Source organism: Zootoca vivipara, chromosome 3, assembly GCF_963506605.1.
Source record: "Zootoca vivipara chromosome 3, rZooViv1.1, whole genome shotgun sequence".
Classification (NCBI taxonomy): Eukaryota; Metazoa; Chordata; class Lepidosauria; order Squamata; family Lacertidae; genus Zootoca; species Zootoca vivipara.
In genome coordinates this window covers 102868904-102892996 of record NC_083278.1, presented here as the reverse complement: position 1 = coordinate 102892996, position 24093 = coordinate 102868904, and the positions used below count along the sequence as shown (strand labels likewise).

The following is a 24093-nucleotide window of genomic DNA, read 5'->3' as shown; positions in this document are numbered from 1 at the left end:
TTCTCTCAGAATTTAAACGTACTAACTTGGCTCCAAATGGTTTCTCGGCTTGTTCTCTTGAAGCTGGAGGCTACCAACTTCAACCAGCTCTGTCTGCTAATGCATTTCAAAGACTGGAGAGGAATAATTCCCAACTATCAAGGAACATTCACATAAATCAACAGTTGTCAAACTTTTACCCACTAATGGTGTTCAATGGGTTTTAGTGGTTTGCTTTAACCTGTTAGGTGACAGCAGTCACGAAATCAAAAGACGCCTGCATCTTGGGAGAAAAACGATAACAAACCTAGACAGCATCTTAAAAAGCAGAGACATCACCTTGCCGACAAAGGTCCGTATAGTTTCCCAGTAGTGATGTATGGAAGTGAGAGCTGGACCATAAAGAAGGCTGATCGCCGAAGAGTTTATGCTTTTGTATTATGGTGCTGGAGGAGACTCTTGAGAGTCCCATGGACTGCAAGAAGATCAAACCTATCCATTCTGAAGGAAATCAGCCCTGAGTGCTCACTGGAAGGACAGATCCTGAAGCTGAGGCTCCGATACTTTGGCCACCTCATGAGAAGAGAAGACTCCCTGGAAAAGACCCTGAGGTTGGGAAAGATGGAGGGCACTAGGAGAAGGGGACGACAGAGGACGAGATGGTTGGACAGTGTTCTCGAAGCTACGAACATGAGTTTGACCAAACTGCGGGAGGCAGTGGAAGACAGGAGTGCCTGGCGTGCTATGGTCCATGGGGTCACGAAGAGTCAGACACGACTAAACAACTAAACAGCAACAACAACTTTAACCTATTAACTCTGGTGCTATATTCTAATGGTGTCTGATAATAATAATAATAATAATAATAATAATAATAATAATAATAATAAGGCAGCGGAGGAGTAAGAGACATCAATCTCTTATTGTGGCATCATCAGCTTCCCTGGACTATAGTCCACTTCATCAGATTCATGAAGTATTATCCTGCATTACAAGCATGTATATTTCAACGGTTTGTGGGGATTTGTTAACAGTGAGAATCATAGAATTATAGAGTTGGAAGGGACCCTGAGGATCATGTAGTCCAACCCCCTGCAATGCAACTATGCAGCTGTCCCATACAGGGATCAAACATGCAACCTTGGCATTATCAGCAGTGTGCTCTAACCAGCTGAGCTATTTCCTCAGCTTAGGTCAGAGAGAAATGGAATATAGAAAGTACAGAGTAACTGCATAATTAGAGGTGGTCATTCACAAAAAAAGTTATTGAGTACAATCCAGCAATGCTAGGATGTTTGCGTTATCAACAACTGCTTTATGAAGGACCACTGATTACGTAATTATCACCAGCATTGCATTTTCTCCATTTCCTTTCCCTCCGACCTCACTATTTTCACCCCACATGCACCCATAACACCATGCCAGGCAGGGCCGGATTTAGGCTTGATGAGGCCCTTTCAGGGCCGTCTCAAGCATGTCGGGCGCCCTGGCGCCGTGGTGCGGAGATTGCTCCGGCGCCGCCGCCCTAGTGGGCGGGTGCAGCATGCAGCACGGATTCCACACGGCTTCGCCGCACAGTGCCCCCCTGCCGGCCCGGCGCCCCGCGTCACCCAGCCTACCCCTAGAGCCGGCCCTGGGCCCTTTATATGTCCAGCTGTCCTTTGTCAACAACAAATTGTCACTGTTTTTGTGTTGAATTTATGGTACAAATGGTATGGTATATGGTAATTTATGAACCTAATAGGTATCTAAAGCCATTTGCACACAACAAAATATGTATTTTATCAAAGTAATTGTTGAACTTAATCTTATATTTTGCAAATGTACATCTAGTTTTTTCCTTTAATTATTTTGGGGGGCCCCAAGAATGGGGAATGTAGCCCACGAAAGCTTATGCCGGAATACATTTATTCGTTTTTAAAGTTGTACAAGACTTCCACGGCTACTCATCTACAAATAATAACAAAAATAAACTCGTGTGTGTGTGTGTGTGTGTGTGTGTGTGTGTGTGTGTTGGAATACAGTGTAAACAGTGCTGATCTTCTTTATTAGATTCCAGATGACGGGAAGTCCAGATCTTTATCACACTTTTTCAGTTGCCTATTTCTGGATACTTCTGTTCTACCCAATATTTTCAGTAAACAATCATCTACAATGCCAACACGTGCAGATCACAGAATCTGCCATGAACTGTGCTGAGAGGGGTGATATGATAGCCATGTTCAAATATATGAAAGGATGTCATATGGAGGAAGGAGAAGGATTGTTTTCTGCCGCTCCAGAGAAGCGGACACGGAGCAATGGATTAAAACTACAAAAAAGAAGATTCCACCTAAACATTAGGAAGAACTTCCTGACAGTAAGAGCTGTTCGGCAGTGGAATTTGCTACCAAGGAGTGTGGTGGAGTCTCCTTCTTTGGAGGTTTTTAAGCAGAGGCTTGACAGCCATATGTCAAGAATGCTTTGATGGTGTTTCCTGCTTGGCAGGGGGTTGGACTGGATGGCCCTCGTGGTCTCTTCCAACTCTATGATTCTATTATTCTATGAGAGTGTTCTGTGAGATTCTGCTGCTAATCAGCTGCCTGAGCACTGCCATCTCTGTTCTTGCTTCTCCAGAAGGAAGGAAGGTCTATAAAGTGTAGACGTATCCCATTGGCAATCATATGTTTTATGAGCCCTGAATAGATTTTACTAGAGGTCGGGAGTTCTGCTTAGACGAGCCCCTGGGCATCACGAAATCCAAAGAGCGTGACTCACAGAGTCTATCAACTCTTAGGAAAGCTTTGTGAACTCCATAAACCCAAGGAGAGTGAAAACATTACTGAATTCTTCCCTAATGTAGCTTGGAGTTGTTGCTTCTGTAGAGAATAGATGGACCACCAGCAGTAGCTTCTCCCAAAAGCAAGCACTCCTGGAAATGTGCAGTAATTTTTTAAAAGATAGAAGATGCTAGGATTGTGTTTTGTGTTGGAAAACCCTCTGAAAGCCAGTGTAGCCCTGTCAATAATGCTGGTGTTGAATCTGGCCCCAGTCCTATCTCAACCATATTATTATTATTACTGTATTATTGTTATTATTATCCTTTATAAAAATATGTATATACCGCTGTAAAAATCACAGTAATTTACAACAATGTAAAAACTAAACCAGGCAATAAAATAATTAAAAGTTGAAAACAAGTTAAAAGGAAAAAGAAATTTAAAACAATTCCCCATGTGATCTTTATAATCCATTATTTTAGCAAATTCTGCATCCCCCCAAAAATGTGAAATAAACATATTTTATAATGCGTTCATACCCACCTAGCTCACAGACTTGGGTTTTGCACACGCTACAGTTTATGGTGCTGGTTTTGCACTTGCAACAACCCTGATCCAAAAATATTCCGCTTCTTTTGATGAGATGATTTATTTACCCCCTCACATACCAGTTTTAATGTGAAAATATATTTTAAAACTGAATAAATTTGTATTTCAGCTCCATGGAGTACTGTGTATATAATTTCAAGGTAACATTACACTTTATTTCCACTTTTCCACGTGAGGCTCGAACTCACAACCCTGATCATTAAGCATCTCACGCTCTACCTACCTACTGACCTACTACAGGGTTAGCTGTATTTCAGCTCTATGTGTACAAATGAAAAACAGGTGAGCAGTACTTTTCTTTTGCGGGTTGTTCCCTACCACACTGATGTGTGTGTATCCCAGCAGAGCATGTTGGGAATCCACCCAGGCAGTGGAAATTGCTCCCAGTACTAGGCACCACACAGAAGCAGAGAAAGGTTCAGATAGTTTACTGTTGCTGAAGATAAGGTAAAGGTAAAGGCGCCCCTGACCATCAGGTCCAGTCGTGTCCGACTCTGGGGTTGCGGCGCTCATCTCGCTCTATAGGCCGAGGGAGCCGGTGTTTGCCCGTAGACAGCTGCCAGGTCATGTGGCCAGCATGACAAAGCTGCTTCTGGTGAACCAGAGCAGCGCATGGAAACGCCGTTTACCTTCCCGCCGGAGCGGTCCCTATTTATCTACTTGCACTTTGATGTGCTTTCGAACTGCTAGGTTGGCAGGAGCTGGGACCGAGCAATGGGAGCTCACCCCATTGCAGGGATTCGAACCGCCAACCTTCTGATCAGCAAGCCCTAGACTCTGTGGTTTAACCCACAGCGCAACCTGGGTTGCAGAAGATAAGGCTCAATAAAACAGTTTTGGATGTAGGTATATACAGCTTGTAGGCTGATAAAGATATGTACAAGTACAAAGCTGCTCTAAATAAGTACATTAATCAAGACATAACACTGCAAGCAACACTGACTGGCAAACTGACTAACAGACTGACAGACAAACAAACTGCACATGAATGAACTACTGACCTGATACCCATTAATCACAGATATAGTTGGGGCACTGGACCATTACTATAGCAACTTGCTTGGCTGACCATGCATCTGTGATTAGCTCATCCATGGAGTGATTTATACTCATGCCCAGTCACTCCAACATAGCATCCAATCACAGAGAATCATAGTTGGTCTTAGCGGCAGAAAAAACCCACCCAAGATATATTATGAAAATACTTGTGATTTGTCCTAGAAGTGAGTATCCTAAGCTTCACCAGAAATCCTCACTTTTTTTCAGTGTGAATGTGCTTGAAACAGCAGCCTCACATATATGGTAATTTCAATCAGATGGGAAGATTCCTTGGAGATGAGCCAATAAAATAACATCATTTTCATGTAAGTTACTCCTTTCACTGCTTCTTACCCCAAAGTACAATACGTACAATAAAATAAAAATAAAACTCTACCTTGGGGTAAGACTTTTCATGAAACTGGAAAGACAGGCGTGTCAAAATAGAATTAGAAACTGAACTTGTCATATGAACACAGCTAACAATTATTTTCCCGGTGCAGTGACTGAGTTGCATGGCTGGGTACTTACACTGTTGCTGAGAATCGCAAGGGCAGAGAACACTCTTGCTTCCCGTAAGCGTTGTAAGAAAAAAAGGACCAAGAGATTGGGCCAAATATATACTTATAAATTGGTGTTAAATGCCAGATTGCACAGGTACTGTAAAATGAGAGGCGGGGATGCACGGCTTCTGCTGTCAACCTGACAGCCATGGATTCAATCGCAGATGAGCACCTGAGATTTCTGGACTGAACCAAATATGTCACATAACGAAGCTTTACACATTTGAAGGAGGAATCCTATACTGTACTGAAGATCCGCTGGCTGAAGGGGCAACGGCATGTGACAGTGGAATGTGAGGTTTGCAAACAGAACACCGAGGTGAACCAGTGGAGTCATTGGCCAAACAGCCACAGTGGCTATGCATATATTTCGTTATTGGGCGAGCCCCGCGTCACTCAGCTCCTCTCCGATCCTTCGAGGGTCCGGCTTTGCCCCACCCCTTTCTCCAGAATCTCCACCCCCGAGGCCACGCCCAGTCGAGCCTTTCCTCCTTTCAAAAGCCTGCCTCCCGCGCCTCCGATTGGTCGGCAGCCCAGAGCCGGCCGCTCCTCCCCACGCTGGTTGGTCCGAGGCCGCGGCGGGCCCCGCCCCTCCCGCGCGCCTCTTACGATTGGTCCGGCGCGCGCGAGGCTACGCCCCACTCCGCCCGCGCTGTGAGGCGGAGGTCGGGGCTGGGCCGAGGGTCCCGGCCGCCCCCCGACCGCCGGCCCGCCTTCTCTCCCCTCCCAGCGCACCCAGCCTTCGGCTCCAGGGTAGCGGCGCGATGGCGGCGGCGGCGGCGACGGCAGCGGGAGCAGCGGGCTCTCTGGGGTCCGGGCCCGGGGCGGCGGCGGTTGCCGGCTCGGCCGTGCCCGCTCCGGGTCCGTGCGGGGCGGTGTCGGGGGTCTCTGGGGGTCTCGGGCCGGTCCCGGTGCCTATGAACCTCTTCGCCACCTGGGAGATCGACCGCTCGGCGCCCAGCTGCGTTCCCAGGTGAGGTGGGCGGTCGCTGGACGGAGCTCCCCACGCCAGGGCGGGGTGGGGGCGAGACGGTTGGTGGGAGGGGAGGTTGACCCTGTGCGCGCGCGTGGTTGTGGGGTTCACACGGCGGAATGTGGGGGGGGGGGCGGAGGCGTGGCGGCGCCGACATAACGGGGTGTCTGCCGGCAGGGTGGGGCGGATGGGGTGGGGCTTTCCGTGGGGTGGATTTTTATTTTTAAGGGTTTGGGGGCTTGGCTTGGGTGGGCCGAGTTAGGCTGGGGTGTTTGAGGTGCGTGCCTTTGTGATGTGCAAAAGGGCTGATGTGGACACTGTGGCTGATGTGCAGGTCACCCCACCCCCCTTACAAAAAAGAAAGGTGTACAGTACATTTGTGGAACAAGGGTTTGTGTATGGGAGAGTGAACACAGATTTTTTTTTATTGTGTGTATACACACATCACACTTGCACAGAGGTATGCATCTATACGCATATTGTTGTTTAGTCGTTTACTCGTGTCCGACTCTTGGGTCGCAGTGAGAAGCCAAGATTCCGCTCAGATCTTTTGAGGTTCTTCAGGAAGTTTGTGCAGGGATATGTGGGATGGGTTTTAGGTCATCTCGGAGAAAGGCATTATCCCTAGTTGCTTTGGTTTTTAAAAAATGTGTGATCTGGAGGATAGTTTGGCGTTTGCTGCCTTCCATAATGGATGCGATAGACACCTGTTCATAAAGAGGGATTGGACAACAGGTGGACCACCGGAGTGCTGATATTTAGCCCATAATTGCCAGTAGTAAAACATGACTAGTGTGGATGTATAATTTTTTTGGGGTGGGGGTGGGAGAATTGAACTCTGGGCTTGACACGTGTAAGTTGGTGGCTGCAAAGGGATGTACAAGATGAAAGGAGAGAAGGGTGTGAGGGACTCACTGAGGCCTTACACAATTATTTACTCCTCTGCTTCACTTTGTGTTGTGTACTTTGTGCTGGCTTTCCCTAGTTTAACTTTTTAGCAAGGCAGCAATGGCAGCTCTTGTCCTAGAAATCTGCACACTGCTAATTAACATTGGTAATAATGAAGATGCTGATGGGTGTGTGTGTGAGATACCACTACATAACATCCATCTGTTCAATTGGTTTCACCCAGCTTATTCTATTTGTTTTCTTCACTTACTCATCAGTGCTTGTTCTCACCTCTTTGTGCCTTGTTGAAATGAAGATTGGTCTGATGGTAATGAACTGTTACTGTCAAGAGCGGCGGGTGGGGCAGATGAGTTTGTTTTTTTTTTTAATGCTACTTGGGTGTTCTGTTGGTAGGATGGATAAAAAGCGTTGATGTACTGTACATGGTTAGGTATTTGGGATTGTTTGGCCAGACAGCCTTCATCCTGACCTGATGTATGCACCTATTACAGTATTCACATTGAAATTAATGGCTTTAGGTTTCAATCCTAGAGCCATTTATTATAGAGTGAGCCCCACCAAACTCAATGGGGACTCAGCTTCTGAGAAGACAGATCATGCTCTTAGATACTGTATCCATTTTAGTCTTCCTGTGCCTGTCAGTTAAATTGTGGTCAATAAGCAATTTGCTGTAACTGCTCCAGGACAACTGTTATACCAAGGGATGGAAAATATGTCCTCCAAGTCTGGGACTTGGAATCCAACAACAACTGGAGGGCGACTGGTTCCTTATTTTTGATTTAAACAAATAAAATAGTTGTTTGGAATACTTAAGTTTCTGTTAAGAGTGGAGAGCTGTATGGCTGCATGTGCATTGCAATAAACACACATGCCATGGCTGGCTATCACATATATCATAAGAAGGTCACAGGCTGTTTCAACAAATGGCCAGGACAAGAAGCTCCTGGTTGAAAGGGAGAAACCCACACTCATGCTCATCCTATTGGAAAAGAAGACTTTTGTGTTTATCCTGGCTGTGTACCTCATTCTGCCATCCTTAGTGGCATGAAGAACAGGGGTTTTCCTCTTCCTTCAGTTTACTTGGCTCTTGTTAGAAGTGTCTTTGGGGGTTACAAATGGTGCAGACTAAAGGAGGGGTAGCTAAGCCTGTGACCCTCCAGATATTAGAATCATAGAATTGTAGAGTTGGAAGGGACCCTGAGGATCATCTAGTCCAAGCTCCTGTAATGCAGGAATATGCAGCTGTCCGATATGGGGATGGACTCCAACTCCCACCAGCCTCAACCAATGTTGCCAATAGTCAGGGAAGAGGGGAGATGTAGTTCAACTTATGGAGGGCCACAGCTTGTAGCACTTACTAATTGATTCCCTGAGCTAGTTTGCTGAGATTAATTTGGGGGAGGAGAGGGAAGGAAGATTAACCTCTCAAACTGGTAAACAAGTACGGTATTTATGCAAATGCTGTACAGAAGAGGGTATGCTACCAAAGCAAGCTGCTTTTGAAAAGCTTTGTGTATCCACAGGCTCTGTCACATTCCATGGCAACTGATGGGAACTGTCTCCATGCAGACAAATCATGACTTGGAATCTTGCTTCTATTAGCAGTTTGTATTGTTTATACAGCTCATCATTTGTGCTTTTCAGTCAATGTGTCCTGCTGTGCAAAGTTTGTTGGGCCTTAACAAAGCAGGTACCTCTTTTGCTATATGCAGGGCTGCAGAGCAGCCAGTCCCAAGCTGGTGCCCTCAGAAATTTTGGACCACAGCTCTCATGTTCATCTCAGATGAGCATGGTCTGTGGTTAGGGATGATGGGAGTTGTAGTTCAGCAACATCTGGAGAGCCAGAGGTTCACCACGCCTGCTTTTTAGGCATCTTGCAAAGCTGCAATGGTATTCATGAAAACAAGCTTGGTTTAAGTTTTGCAGGAGATTCATGAAGGGTGGTTGGCTGCCTTTCATAAATGCATGCATGCAATGTCTGAAGAGTACTTGAAACTTGTGTATTATTTCTCAGCCTTGATGTGTATGTGCTATACAGTTATATTAACAGATCTGGAAGGTGCACATCTGAATGTCCCCAGATTTTTAAGAGTGAACATGGTTGCTTTATGCTGGGGAGAATCATGGCAAATTATGCTATAGTTGGTGAAGATGGCTGTTCCCATTAGCAGCATTTGCTAATAGCTCTTGCTTCTGCTCTACAGGTTCAGAATTTTCCTGGCAGATGAACCTGTGATGATGAACTTAGACAGAGGGAGCTAAGTTTTGGTGCCCACTACTCTGTGTTAAGATGTTCTTTAGTTGTGGTAGGAATAGGAACTAGTCTGTTGCTGAGAAGATTGAGGGCATTCTTTACTGCCAAGTTCGTGTCCAAGTTCCTAACCTTTTCTAGATGTGTCCTTTGTTGTTGACTGACAAAACAGAAAGTGGCTCGGAATCTCATGCAGGAACAGTTTCCTTTTATGTTAGTTGGCAAGGGGATCTTTGGCACTTGCATTGTGGGGCTATTTATGGCCAATTTTCTGTGGTCCAATCTCTAATTTTTATTTTCACAGGTGCCACGCTGGTGCTTGGAATGAGCACAAGCTGTGATGTTTGAGATACTGATATATTGGAACACTTCAGGTTGCTTAGGAACAGGAGAAAAAGAATACCATGGAAGAGTAGGAAGTGTCACTTTTCAGAGAAAGCACAATCTCTCTCTCTTTCTCCAATCCTAAAGCAGAGACAAAAGGCATCTGTTGGACTCAGCTGTGTTAAATTGCCGGGTGAGGTGCACCCAAGGATCCATGTATTGCTGAAACAGACAAACAAGGCTTTCAACAAGGTCCCCCACGATATACTTCTTGGCAAGCTGGTAGAATGTGGGCTGGGCGGTTCTCCTGTAAGATCGGTTTGCAGCTTGTTGATGGACACTTGTCAATCTGGAGAAAAATGGCATGTGAGGGAGCTGTGGGGTTCTGTCCTGGGCCCAGTGATGTTTAATGTCTTAATCAACTTGGCAGGTGACACCAAGCTAGCTGGATAGTATAGCTAATGCCTTTGAAGACAAAAATAGTACCCAAGATCTTGACAGGATGGAGATTTTAGATATGCTGTAAGCCACCCAGAGTGGCTGGTGAAACCCAGCCAGATTTGGGGGGGGGTAATAAATAATAACATTTTTATTATTATAGAACTTAGAAATTTCTCAACCAGGATAAATGTCAAGTTCTATGTTTAGGTGGGAGGAATTGGATGCTTAAATACAGAGTGGATGACATCTGGCTTGACAGCAGTACATGTGAAAAGGACGTAGGGGTTTTAGTAAACGACAAGCTCAGCATATGTGAGCAGTGTGATGAGAATCAGTGCCCTTCCAATGTAGATCTAGAAAAGCTAATGCAATTCAAGGTTGTGTCAACAGCTGCATGGTGTCCAGATCACAATAAGTAATGGTACCACTCTGTTCTGCTTATGTTGGATCTCACCTGGAGGCACTACAGTTTAAGGATATATATGAACTGGAACGTGTCCAGAGAAGTCTGACAAAGTGTCTGGGTGAACCAAGTCCTGTGATGAAAGGTTGAATGAGTTGGGCATATTTAATCTGGAAAAGAGGCAATTAGAGAGGTGATGATAATAGCCACCTTCAAAAACGTGAAGCACTGTCTCACGGATGATGGAGCAGATTTGATCTTTGTCGCTCCAGCAGGTAGGATCTGAATCAATGGGTTCAGATGAAAAGAAAAAGAAATATTTAGACTCAGGTGAGCTGTGGAGCAAGTTGCCTTTGAAGGTGGTCTACTCTGTTTCAAGAAGAGGCTGAATGTCCTTCCCTTTCAGGTATGCTGTAGTGGTGAATTTCCCCTTATCTGAAAATGGTCAGACTAGAGGACCTTTGAGATACCTTACAAATGTGATTCTATGCAAGCATGCACACACATAGCCCCCCTCCCTTTCTTCCCTTCTGCCCATCTGTCCTCTTGTCCAACAGTTTTATTCTTAGATCCTTTTTTGAAACATGTGCAGGGGATCTCAAAATAGGAGAGATCTACATAGGAAGGGCATTGATTCTCATATACTTCTCTTATCCGGCCAGCAATCCTCTTGAGATGAATGCAGGCAGCAGCAAATATCTTTGTGGTCTAACAAAAATCTTGGGAAGGTGACATTAATGAAGAGGGGAACCAGTTGGGGGTTATGTGAGGACAGAATCTGATTGGACTAGCTGCTTTGAAGTCCTCCAGCTTTAACCCATCTGGCACCCTCCAGATGTTTTGGACTACAGCTCCCATCAGCCTCAGCTATGGCTGTGTGGGCTGCAGCTGATGGGAGTGGCAGTTCAGAACATCTGAAGGGTGCCAGGTTGGCAAAGACTGTTTTAGTGGGAAATAGAACAGATGTTGAAAATATTCTAGTATTCCTTTGCAGAACAATAGATGTCAGAATGCCTGGACCCTTTTACTTGGAGCATCTTGTTCACACTTTTAGCTAAATGTGGAAGGAGATACTGTGCCATGCTTTATTTTTTGGGTGGTGGGGAACCATGGCTGTCCATACTATATTACATTGCAAATTGCAGAGCCTGTCGGCAGTGAGAGAATCTAGTTATGAAGGTTGCTGCAGTACCTAAACACCTGTCTCTCTTAGCAACAGGAAGGAGAGCTGCCTAGGTTGCTCTGATCCTTCAAAAGCAGGCATATTTGAAGAAGAAAAATACTCCCATTTTCTTTGCTCAGTATTTTCTTCTGGCCTATGTAATAGGGGCAGGGGGTGGCTTTGAGGTGGCACTTGATTATTATGTGAGCTGGCCTCCATTTTGTGAAGGAAAACCCTCTTTGTTGAGAGAACATTCTTGACCCTGGATCAAAGTGGGGGGAGGGACGTTGTTGGAATTCCTGTATTGCTGAGCCCCACCATGGAACTCTGTTATGCACAAGTACTATGTGCAAATTGAGGAATGGGAATTTTTTCATTGAAGGTTGGACTAGGGACCTAATACATCAGGCATCCCCAAACTGTGGCCCTCCAGATGTTTTGGACTACAATTCCCATCATCCCCGACCACTGGGTGACCCTTGTGGTCTCTTCCAACTCTATGATTCTATGATTCTATGGTCCTGTTAGCTAGGGATCATGGGAGTTGTAGGCCAAAACATCTGGAGGGCCGCAGTGTGGGGATGCCTGTAATACATCATAGAATCATAGAGTTGGAAGAGACCACAAGGGCCATCCAGTCCAACCCCCTGCCAAGCAGGAAACACCATCAAGGCATTCTTGACATATGCCTGTCAAGCCTCTGCTTAAAGACCTCCAAAGAAGGAGACTCCACCACACTCCTTGGTAGCAAATTCCACTGCCGAACAGCTCTTACTGTCAGGAAGTTCTTCCTAATGTTTAGGTGGAATCTTCTTTTTGGTAGTTTGAATCCATTGCTCCGTGTCCACTTCTCTGGAGCAGCAGAAAACAACCTTTCTCCCTCCTCTATATGACATCCTTTTATATATTTGAACATGGCTATCATATCACCCCTTAACCTTCTCTTCTCCAGGCTAAACATACCCAGCTCCCTAAGCCGTTCCTCATGAGGCATCATTTCCAGGCCTTTGATGAGGACATCCTTCAGGAAGTCAGGTTCACCTGGAGGCCTCAAAGGGTGGAAGAAGGGGATGTGGCCAGCAGGGTCAGCACTGTTTGTAGAGCAGGGGCAGCTAACCTGTGACACTCCAGGATGTTTCAGAACTAAAACTCCCATCAGCTCTAGCCATGCATGGTGGCAGTTGTAGTTCAGCAGCAACAACTTGGAGGGTCACAGGTTAGCCACCCCTGATGTAGATCTCCATCCTGTAGGCTCCATCCTGAAGCCTAGGAAACAGATGGCTCTTGGCTGACTCCACGGTTCGCAGGTACTATGGAATTTCCTCCCCCAAGAGTTAGTGATGGCTACCTACTTGGGTGGCTTTAAAAGATAATTCATGGAGGACAAGGCTATCGGTGGCCACTAAGCCATGATGGCGTCAGGTTCTACCTCCATTGTCAGAGGCAGTATACCAGTTGCTAATTTCAGATGGGAAGAATGCTGCTTGACTGGAGATGAGGAGCATCCAACAACATCTGAAGGACCCCAGATTCCTTGATAGTGAGAGGCCAGTTTAAGACAGCAGAAGATGAAAACCAACCAAACTGTTGTCCATCTACACCAGGCATGTCAAACCTGCGGCCCTCCAGATGTTTTGGACTACAATTCCCATCTTCCCCAACCACTGGTCCTGCTAGCTAGGGATCATGGGAGTTGTAGGCCAAAACATCTGGAGGGCCACAGGTTTGACATGCCTGATCTACACTATTTTTGGTGGTGCTCAAGCTCAACTTTGTTGTTGTTTAGTTGTTTAGTCGTGTCTGACTCTTCGTGACCCCATGGACCATAGCACGCCAGGCACTCCTGTCTTCCACTGCCTCCCACAGTTTGGTCAAACTCATGTTCGTAGCTTCGAGAACACTGTCCAACCACCTCGTCCTCTGTCGTCCCCTTCTCCTTGTGCCCTCCATCTTTCCCAACATCAGGGTCTTTTCCAGGTAGTCTTCTCTTCTCATGAGGTGGCCAAAGTATTGGAGCCTCAGCTTCAGGATCTGTCCTTCCAGTGAGCATTCAGGGCTGATTTCCTTCAGAATGGATAGGTTTGATCTTCTTGCAGTCCATGGGACTCTCAAGAGTCTCCTCCAGCACCATAGGAGGAGACTCTTGAGAGTCCCATGGACTGCAAGAAGATCAAACCTATCCATTCAACTTACCCTGGTAAAACTGAAGGACTTGCTGCAACACCGTAGCTGTCAAGTTTTCCCTTTTCTCGCGAGGAAGCCTATTCAGCACAATGGAATTTCCCTTTTAAAAAGGGAGAACTTGACAACTATGTACAACACTGACTTCTCAATAGGAACAGATGCTGAGTTGAATGACTTGTCAAGATCCTGTGAACTGAAGCCAGGTGATCTAGGGTTATTCTATCTATTTTAATACTATCCACGTCTAATGTCACATGCACTCTTATGAGCATCATTAATGAAATCTGGGGGAGTTACCAGTGCCTTGCTCATGTAGATTAGAATCCCACCCTTGTGCTTGTCATCTTGTCAAGGATACAGACAATGAAGCTGATGCAGGCAAACTCACATTAATTTTATACAATAATAAAATTGGATCTTAAATTTAAGCACATTTTCTCCAAGTAACAAGTCAGTTGCAGATCAAAGTGATTGGAGTGTCACTTGAAGCAAAAAAAAAGGTATTCTGAGATGGGGGAACCTTTCTGAATCTATTGTGATCTAGTTAACTAATGACAGATTGTCAGGCTGCGTGGGATAGGGTTTCTAGCATTGCAAAAAGCAAATATGAAGAGTAACTATTATTTAGGGTAAGAATATGGTCTTCCTGTTTACCACGGGCATTATATTGGTAGGATGAACTGATGGTGATTCAGGTGGCCTCTAGACTTGCACTGTGGGTTAAGGAGCAGCAAAACGCTTTAAACAAAAACAGTCCTTTGGTGGTTTAGAAAGGTTCACAAAAGGGCCACCTCTTGTTTGAGGAAAGGTTGCAGCATTCGAGACCTTCAAGTTTAGTGAAATAGCGAGTACAAGGTGACATGATAGAAGTTTATGAAATTATGCATGGAGAAAGTAGGCAGAGAAGAGTTTTTCTCCCTCTCTTGTAACCCTAAAATTCACGGGGGCATCTTATTATAAAGCTGAATGTTGGAAGATTCGGGACAGATAAAAGGAAGTCCTTTTTCACACAGCACAATACCCTGTTTCCCTGAAAATAAGACATACCCATAAAATAAGCCATAGCAGGATTTCTAAGCATTTGTGCAAAATATGCCATACCCCGAAAATAAGACATAGTGATAGGCGCAGTTCTGGAGGGTGCCAAGGAAGAGGCAAGGCTGGACGCATAATAAAAAAATAAGACATCCCCTGAAAATAAGTCATAGTGTGTCTTCTTCAGGAAAAATAAATATAAGACAGTGTCTTATTTTCGGGAAAACACGGTAGTTGAACTATGGAACTCGCTCCCACAAGAGGCATTGATGGCCACCAACTTGGATGGCTTTAAAATTTACAGGGAGGAAGGCTGCCTGCCTGGGGCTACTAGCAGTGTTGGCTATGCTCGGCCTTCCTTGGCTGAGCAGTAATGTTTTCGAATACCAGTCCCTGGAAACCACAGGAAGGGAGAGTGCTGTAGGCTCAGGTTCTTGCCTATATTTTTCCCGTGGGCCTCTGGTGCCTTGGTGCCCGTGGGCACCACACTGGATACCACATTGTGCACCCCAGATCATTCTGCGTTCCTTCAGCCTGCTTTTTTGAGCAATGCATTGCCTGCAGTGCAGCTGTCCCAAGTCCGACTGAGTATGGTCTCTCTAAACCACCATACTGATTTGCCCTTGGATAGTTGTGTTATAACCAATAAATTCCTTAAAAAGAAAATAGAGAGGTGAAGGACAGAAACCTGAAGGAAAGTAACGCGACTGCAAGTGGAAGCCAGCTGAGATGTTTGAAGAAGTAGAAGTTAAGCCCGTGGGTCCTTTTAACAATGTATTTGGGTGGGAGGGAATGTTGAGGATAAAGTTATCCCATTTAAGATATGAGGGGGATTACATTAACTTGATTCCATTCTCTCATTGAGCTCTTTATTCTTGTTAAAGGCATTAAGAACCTTTTACTCAGAAACAGGCGGGTGGGGTGGATGGCTGCAAGATCTAAACTTATGTAAATTGTTCTTGAAAGAAATGAAGCAACCTCTTCTGTTGAATCCCCAGAGTTTTGAAATGGACCTGTTCAATCTGGAATATGGTGTGTTTGAAGCCAGGCACAGATTTATTGCAGAAAAAGGTATAGGGGATTTAAACAGGAGGGCCCCTGCCAGAAGCAGCAGCAGGAGCAGCCAGATAGAACAGAAATTCCAAAGATGCATTGGGCTGTTTCTGACAGTATATTTTTGATCACAACCCTGCAGCCCACCCCAAGTCATTTCTAGGATAAACAATAATGCTGGAAAGGTTTTCGCCTTTTGGCTTACTGCGGTCTCTTTCACCCTTCCCAGTAATTTGGCACCATAGCACAGAAAGGGGGATTGTGATCCCACCCATGGGTGCCTTAATTCACACTGTTGTGTGGCTCTTTCCCCCAATTGATCTGTATCCAGTTGAGAGGGAAATGCTCCTACCACCATCAATGACGAGTAGGATCAGTGAGAAATGTAAAACAAGCATTTATTGGGATTGCACTGTTGCTTGTGTGCATGTTGTCTTTTGACCAAAACATTAATAGGACTAGAAGTAATTTTTGGACAGCTGGTATAAAAGCACTACTTACCCCCAAACAAGCATCCAACCCTGATATTTTATGGATGATCTTAAAATTTGTGCAGCAATGGCCTGGTTTGCAGGCCACCCCAAGCCACTCCATGGCTTTATGAGAATGTGCAGGAGTAGAGATTGTGCGTGCTCTGCTCCTCTGTGGTCATCCTGCTGCTGCACTGAGCTAAGCTATGGTTTGCCTTAATGTGCCATCCAAAACCAGGCTTGTGGTTTAGCTGTAGCCAGGGATTGTCCTGTGGTTTATGGGTTGTGGTTTGTCCGGGACAGCTAAACCATAAGCTTGGGTTCGGAAGACACGTTAAGCCACACCATGGCTTAACTCAGTACAGCTGAAAATCAGCCAGCGAGGAGCAAAGGGCTGTGATCCCTTTTCCTGGAGCTGCACACTCGCATGTTTGTGCTAAGCTGTAGTTTGGTGTGTCATGCTGTGTGAAGCCAACCAATATAGAGGAGCTGTTATTGCAAGGATGCATCCAGAAAAAATAAGATATTGAAATACATGTCAGCAAGTTTCCTTGTTACGGAGTCGCTGAAGCTCTAACCACTTTCAGTTCTGGAATGTTTGGAAGATCAGGTTTCTGAAGCCCTCCTTGGGCATTATTGCCTGAAGAGGGAACACAGGTGGTAGAGCAGGGCAGTGGGGGCACATGTTTAACCCTGCCCCACGTGACTGCTCCAGTCCCTCTGCATGCGTACAGTGAACCTCTTCACCGGGGTGCCGTGTGCATCCGCGGAGGCTCTGCTTCTTAGCTGGAACCCTGGAAAAACAGGACTCACACTATGAACATGTGAAGGGGGCAGAAGTAAAGCTGCAGCCCCCCTCTATCGGTGTTCCCTCTTGGGGCGATAATTCCTGGAGAGAGCTTGACTCTTGACTTTTGTCTCTGTCCTAAGTCCCTTTGCACTATACCTCTTTAAAAAATTGCAGACCATGTTGACTTCCTATGCCATTTAAGAGTGAATGCCTCAAGCTTCTGTGAGTCTCAATTTGTGTGGTGACGTTGCACGTAATGCAACCCAGGGGTATAAATAATAAAGAAGTTGTTGTTGTTGTTACATGTGTGGTGATTGAATTTTGGATTTTGCAAGGTGGCTGTGCTTGCGATATTTCCACATCCACATGCTGTGCTTGCATAATCATTTTCCACCTCCTTTCTGCCTGCCCTCCAGCTCCCTCCCTGGCCTGCAGGACCACAATAACCTTGTGAGGCACTGAGACGTTTACATGTTGAACCCCTTGCCCTTAAGAAGACAACATTCCCCCCGGGGAAGGGGAAAACCCTTTTTGAATGTGAACTTTGCTGGCTAGGCCTATGGGCATAAAAAAGAGCCCCCTGAAACTCAGTAGGGAGCATTCCTGACAAATCTCTGCTGGAAGGGTGGACCACAGCATGGGGCTGGCAACACTAAATGCCTAGATGAGGCCAGTCAGGCCTCTGTAACACAGGGGACACTGGCGGTGCTCCTCTGGATGATCTCTGTGAGTTAGAGATCAAGCAGTCCTTAGGATGCTTTTTACGCTTGTCCTTGTTTGACAAAATTGATTAAACCTTGAAAGTTCACCTGAAGATGTCATTGTTTGGGTCTTGAGCTTTGAATGAGCTTGGTCTGATGCAGCTGCTGGAAAGGCAGGATTAGACTGCCTCGCACCGTGCACTCCACGACTCCCATTTTGCAAACACTCACCAAAGGCCCTGAAGAACTGGGAGGCACCCGATTTGGAAAAGGTCAGTTAGATCATCCACTCCAGGGATGTGTCTCTCTGGCGTGTGTATTAATCACATATCCCAGCCATGGAAATCTAAGCCCTCACCGCTCTAGCCAAGAAGAATTACTCGTCAGATTTCTGCCGTGTCTCCAGTTGGAGAGGGGCCTTTGCCTCCAGGCAGCCATACGAGGTGAATAGGGAATGGTTTCTCCACCCTCAAGAGGATTGACTTGGCACAGGGAGGAAAGCTCCCTGCCCTTTTTGAGGCTGAGTGGTTACGGAAGGCTCCCCACCCTTTCCTGTTCCTACCAGGGTGAAGTCTTATGGTAAAGAACCGAGCTTGCTGCCTTAGGCCCAACTTGGCCCTCTAGGCCTCTATTATTCTCTCAGAATTCTTCCCAGGCCACAATCCTACTTCATGTGCAGAGGAGGGCAACCAAGATGATCGAGGATCTGGAAACCAAGCCTTCTGAGGAGTGTTTGATGGAGCTGGGTATATTTTGCCTGGAAATAGATGAGACTGAGAGGAGATATGATAACCACCTTCAAATATCTCAAAGCCTGTCACATGGAAGATGGAGCAAGCTTGTTTTCTCCTGCTCTGGAGGGTAGGTCTCAAACCAATGGCTTCAAATTATACAAGAAAGGAAATTCCAACTAAGCTTACAGAAAACTTTCTGACAGTAAGAGCTGTTTGACAGTGGGACCATCTCCCTCAGACTTGGGTGGGCTCTCCTTCCTTGGAGATTCCTGCATTGGTTGAGATTCCTGCATTGCAGGGGGTTGGACTAGAAGACCCTTGGGGATCCCTTCCAACTCTACAATTCTATGATTCATACCCTCCTTGTGGTTTTTTGTGGTTTTTTGCCTAGCTGGAAGGTGTCTGAGCTCTTGCTTTACCAGATGGAGGCTAGAAAGGGTGGTCTGTATAAACTAGGCTACACCATTTGTTGCTTTACCTGCTTTTTGCCTCTGTCTCTGCCTATCACTGTCATGTGGCCCCCGGAAGGTTGCCCCACATGGCAGTGTGGCCCTCATTCTTAAAAAAGTGCTCCTGCCCCACATCTCAAAACCCGAGAGGCTAAGTGGATTTAGGATTGCAGGCTAGATGCATGCTCGAAATCCAATTGCACTAGAGAAATTCTTTAACTTCAGCCTTAATATTAAAGCTGCCAAGTAAGTCTAGCTTTTTAATTTGCTGCCCAAATCTAATTTGTAGAAGAGGGAGAGGAACATTAATGAGAGGCTATCTGGCTGATATATGCCCCAAATACTCGGTTTAGACAGATGTAATTTGAAGCAGGCTAAATATGAAAAGTGTGAAAAATGGTAGGCAATGCTTGGTGTCTCCAGGCTTCTAGAAATGATTACAGAACTGCAACAGAGAGAGGCAGGGAAAGTGAGCAAGCTGTGCCTGGCAGGAAGGGCTATCGGCCCCTGTCTGCGGCTACATCTGTGCGCCTCAGCAGGTTGCTTCCCAAAGTCAAGTCCAATTAGAAGTGGCCATTGGATCCCCTGTGCGACACAGTTGGGCGAGAGTCTGAAAATGCTGGTGCTGGATGGATCTGACAGCAATCAAAAGGAAGGCTTGAGTCTCTGTTGGATACAGAACAACCGGGTAACAGATCTGTTTGCCATTAACTAGCTCTCCTCTTGCCCTCCTGGAGGAACAGTGGTATGATGGAGATCTGTGGTGTCACCCAGTGCTGCACACCAGCCACCGCAGAATTAAAAAAAATTAAGTTGTACCCTGCTGTACTGCTTCTGGTTGCCAGCTGGGTCAGCAGGCCTCTTATGATGCCTCCACGATTCTCCCACTGTAGCATGCAGTGCCTTAGGGCATGGCATCTCAGGGCATCCTTAATCTGAACCTTGAGGTGGTACCGCTGCCCATGTATTGCCAGAGAATAAGGAGGCGCGATCAATGTTGCGTGTGCTTTGCCATTCTATGGAGCATAATGCGTGGTTGGTACATCTTGTTTAGGGACTGAGCTTTTCAAGAAATGCTGTGATGTGCCCAAGTGCCCAAGCGCAGCTGTGCTAGTGGGCATTCTGTGGCATGTTGGCAACGAAACCCCCCCCCCCCCACTGATTTAATGTTTTATGGAGTTAACTGCCTGGAGAGGTGAGAAATAACAAATCTACAGCTCTGAATTCAGAAATGAAATTGAGATCATAAAAGCAATTGGTGGAATTGATGGGTAATCTAATTTGCGCCGCATGCAATAAACTTGGGTAGTAACCCCTTCAAAAAACTTTGAAAATTGCTGAAAGTTTGTGTTAGTTTTTTGAAAGAAAGAAAGAGGATTCATTTTCTCCGTCTTTAATTACAGAGTTGCTATAACGCCTCCCATGAAAGTACATGACAGCCTTAATTAATGGCTGCAAAATTAAGCTCTCCCGAGTTGGGGAATTCCGGGAGGTGGAAGAGTGAGTGCAGTGCGAGAAAACACTATTTCTTGGAAGAGCTTCAATACTGATATGTTGCAAAGCACCCTGGCTGCTTAAATTGGAAATAAGCTACTGGAATCTTGGATATCAAGGCAAGAGGGCAGAGTTAGCTGCTGTTCCTAGCAGCTACATCAAACTGGAACTGTTGAGCTCAAACTGCTGCTTAAATTCTGGGCTCTCAATTGTGTACCTTCAGTAGCTCTAGATCGGTGAATATGGATACACTCTTTGAAGAACTTTATATCGCTCATGGCTCATGGCTTTACCAAGACACCACCTTTTAGATGAGGCAGTCAAAATGATGCTGGCGGTGGAGGTAATGGGATTCAGATTATGAGTCGTGAACTGTGCTAGCTAAGAAGGGATCTTTGTATATAGTACCTTTTATTACCAGGTGCTTGGGATGAGGACCATAGGGACACTACTGTAGAGGAAGCCAATGTCCTCCAGAGGTTGTTGGAACTACATCATTCCCAACTAACTGGGCTAATGGTCAGGGATGATGAAAGTTGTAGGCTGGCATCATTTGGAGTGCACCAGCTTGGCTATCCCTGGGCTGTTCTCATTGCTGAGTGCCTGGTTAGCCACAGTTGAATGCAGAATGCAAGGCTTAATCGCCCTACCTTTAACCCATTGCAGAACCCGTTGCAAGGTGGTGATCTTAGACTCCACACCAGCCAACCTTTTCCCGCTGTACTTGGGTTTTCAACATCAACATATAATGGGCTGTATCCTAGGCTACTTGCTGACTCCTGACTATTATTGTTTAGCCTGAACTCTGGAGGTTAACACTTCATTCCTAGATTGACTCTTCCCCCCAAGTTGCCACTTCATCTCAGCTTGCTGCTTGGCTTTCTTTGCCAGTTCTTTCCAGCATGACCCCTTTCTAAAAACCACTTCTGGTGCCTTCCCTAGACCTTACAACAGGGGTGGGGGACCTGTGGCCCTCTGGGTGTTACCAAACTATGACTTCCATCATCCCTCAACATGGGCCATGCTGGCTGGGGCTGATGGGAATTGGAGTCCAGCAACACTTGGAGGGCACCAGGCCCCTCTTACAATATTGTTTTTAATTAATTTGATGGAAAATTGTGAATATAGTATCTGTTTTAAAACATTCTCACCTTGTATCTCTGCAACTTTCAGTGGCTGGTAGGGGAAGTTTCTTGAAGCTTGCTGCAGAACTCTGAAAACTTGATTCAAAAAATTCCAGGAATTGGTGTCTTGGCTGCGCAGCCAAAGAATGCATGAGACCACCTTTTCTTGCTGACTATGGGTTGCCAGATTTTCAATCGGCCATTGTAGCTATGCTTTTTTTCCTGTGCTTCAAGCCACTCTTAAACACCATTGCCTGGCAATGTTAAATAAAATTTATTATTATTATTATTATTATTATTATTAATGTTTGTCTCGTTGCTTTGGGCTTTTTCTTTTGTATAGAATTACTGACAAATGCAATGGATAACAATATATGTGTTGCAAAAATATCGTCTGCTGATTTCTGAAGATCTAGAAGTCATTAAAGGTATAGGAGCAGACCGGGCTGGCCTTATTTTCAAGTCAGTTGGAACTATATTACTTGCCTTGAATCATTTATGGGACACTGCACTCCTCCATGGAACTGTTGAACATTGCATTGAACATTGCTAACGCTCTTCTTGGCAGATGAACTGTATCTTTAGGCAGAAACTCTACAGGTGTGACTGCATTATCAGTGAATCTAATGTCAGGGGGAGATGCACCTGTTGATTCCCTGCCTGTCCTGCAGCTCTTGATGGTGCAAAATGTTAAGTTCACTACCACACTGGGGTCCACACATTCTGACTGCTCCTTCCTCCTGTGTCAGAGAACTGGGGTGGGTGGGAGAGATGAGGGGAGGGGGGGTCCCCCATCTTGCTGAACTTTGGGGCAGACTTAAGCCGCACCAATCTCTGGTACTGCTTTATTTATTTAATTAATTTATATACCGCCCTATACCCGGAGGTCTCAGGATGGTTCACAGAATAAAATCAAAATATAAAACCACAAAATACATAATCAACATAAAAACAACAACCCATTAGCCCTACCCCGCAAAATATCCCACATTTTAAAAGGGCATAGGATGTCAATCAAATCAACCAAAGGCCTGGTTAAAAAAGAGTGTTTTTTGCCTGGTGCCTAAAGGTGTATAATGAAAGCGCCAGGCAAACATCCTTGGGGGGAGCATTTCACAGACGGGGAGCCACTGCAGAGAAGGCTTGTTCTTGTGTTGCCACCCTCCAGATCTCTCAAGGAGGAGGCACATGAAGAAGGGCCTCAGAAGATGATGTCAGGGTCTGGGTAGGTTCATATGGAAAGAGGCGGTCCTTGAGGTCTTGCGTTCCTGAGCCGTTTAAGGCTTTATAGGTCAAAACTTGTTCCAATTCTCAGCGCATTATAATAGGACACCCTCATTCCCTCCAAGTTCCTTGCAATTGTTTCTGGGCATCCTGCTTTGCCAGGGACAATGATCTCCGCCAAGCCAATTTGCAGAGGTCTGTTGTCAGAGATGAGACCATCTCTCTCTTTCAAGATGCAAAGAGGAGGGGTGGCTTGAGAGCCCCTGCCTGACCTTGCCAAGGGTTTTCTGGCTGCCTGTCAGCACTTTTCAATCTCCCATTCACAGCTAGGAACAAATCAGAGGTTGAACTGATAGTGCTAAACACTGATCCAGAATGACTGCAGAGACAAATGGTTTGTCTCATGATCCCTCTTCAGTTTCTTCTTGTCTGAAGGCTCTTTTGGAAGTTTGAAAAAAATGTAAGTCAGCCCTGTAATGAAGCCTACAAAGGTTACTAGTCTTCCAAGAGTTTCCACCACTCCTGCTCCAGATATTAATGGGGCCTTCATTCATGGCTAGCTTGGAAATCTAGTGGGCTGGAGAAGGAGGCAGAGAGCACAATCTGTCCCCGTTCCATTAGCCTGCTCACTCGCTTGCATGGTATTGCACACGCTCGTCTTCATGAAGCTCCCAATTGCCTATGGCAACCAGGCTGAGTTGTCAAATACAAAGCTGCTATATATGTTGCTGAGGTTTTACGATATTAGAATGGAATTAGAGTGGCTGACCAGAAGCATCTTTTAATTATAGGTTTCCGAAGTAGGGATATAGCTATGTTGCTGCTTAACTTAGATGACTTAAATGTGCATTGGCTTAAATGTTATTGGCTTAAATGTGCATTGTTCTGTTGTGCAAAGCTGGAAGTTGTATTGACAGAGGACCATAGAGATTGGGCTTCTAACACCATCTTGTTCAGCAGGGATGGCTAACCTGTGGCTGTCTATCTAGACCACAGATGCCCTCATCTCTGACCATTGGCTATATTGGCTTGGGCTAATGGGAGTTAGAGGATCTTAAGGTCCCCCCCCAACCTGCTGTACATGCTTACCACAGTGGGACTAGTTACAGGTAGGTAGCCGTGTTGGTCTGAGTCGAAGCAAAATAAAAAAATTCCTTCAGTAGCACCTTAAAGACCAACTAAGTTTATATTTTGGTATGAGCTTTCGTGTGCATGCACACTTCTTCAGATACACAGTGGGACTAGGCACACTTAACTTGGAACTAAGTCTCATTGAATAAAGAGGGATTTGGCTACGACCTGTATTTGGTTGCCTTACTAGTAAATTCTAATAAAGAGGGGTCTGGATACTCATCCTCCACATGGTTACTTAGAAGCAAAGCTCTTTCATTGTGTATGCCAGATAGAGAACTGAAGTGGCATTT

General features: G+C 45.6%; 1 protein-coding gene across 3 annotated transcripts in view; it reads left to right on the top strand.

Moving 5' to 3' along the window:
- Positions 1 to 5743: 5743 nt before the first annotated feature.
- The window catches only part of LOC118083080 (phosphofurin acidic cluster sorting protein 2), a 175216-nt gene continuing 156866 nt past the window's right edge, over positions 5744 to 24093 (top strand). For 2 of the 3 annotated variants that reach the window (XM_035111141.2, XM_035111140.2), the window contains exon 1: positions 5783 to 5921. In XM_035111141.2, coding sequence (XP_034967032.2) covers positions 5866 to 5921 — 56 coding nt within the window. In that variant the 5' untranslated portion in view covers positions 5783 to 5865. Of the gene's footprint in view, positions 5922 to 24093 lie in introns of all 3 variants that reach the window. The other variant, XM_035111139.2, reaches the window with a different exon arrangement.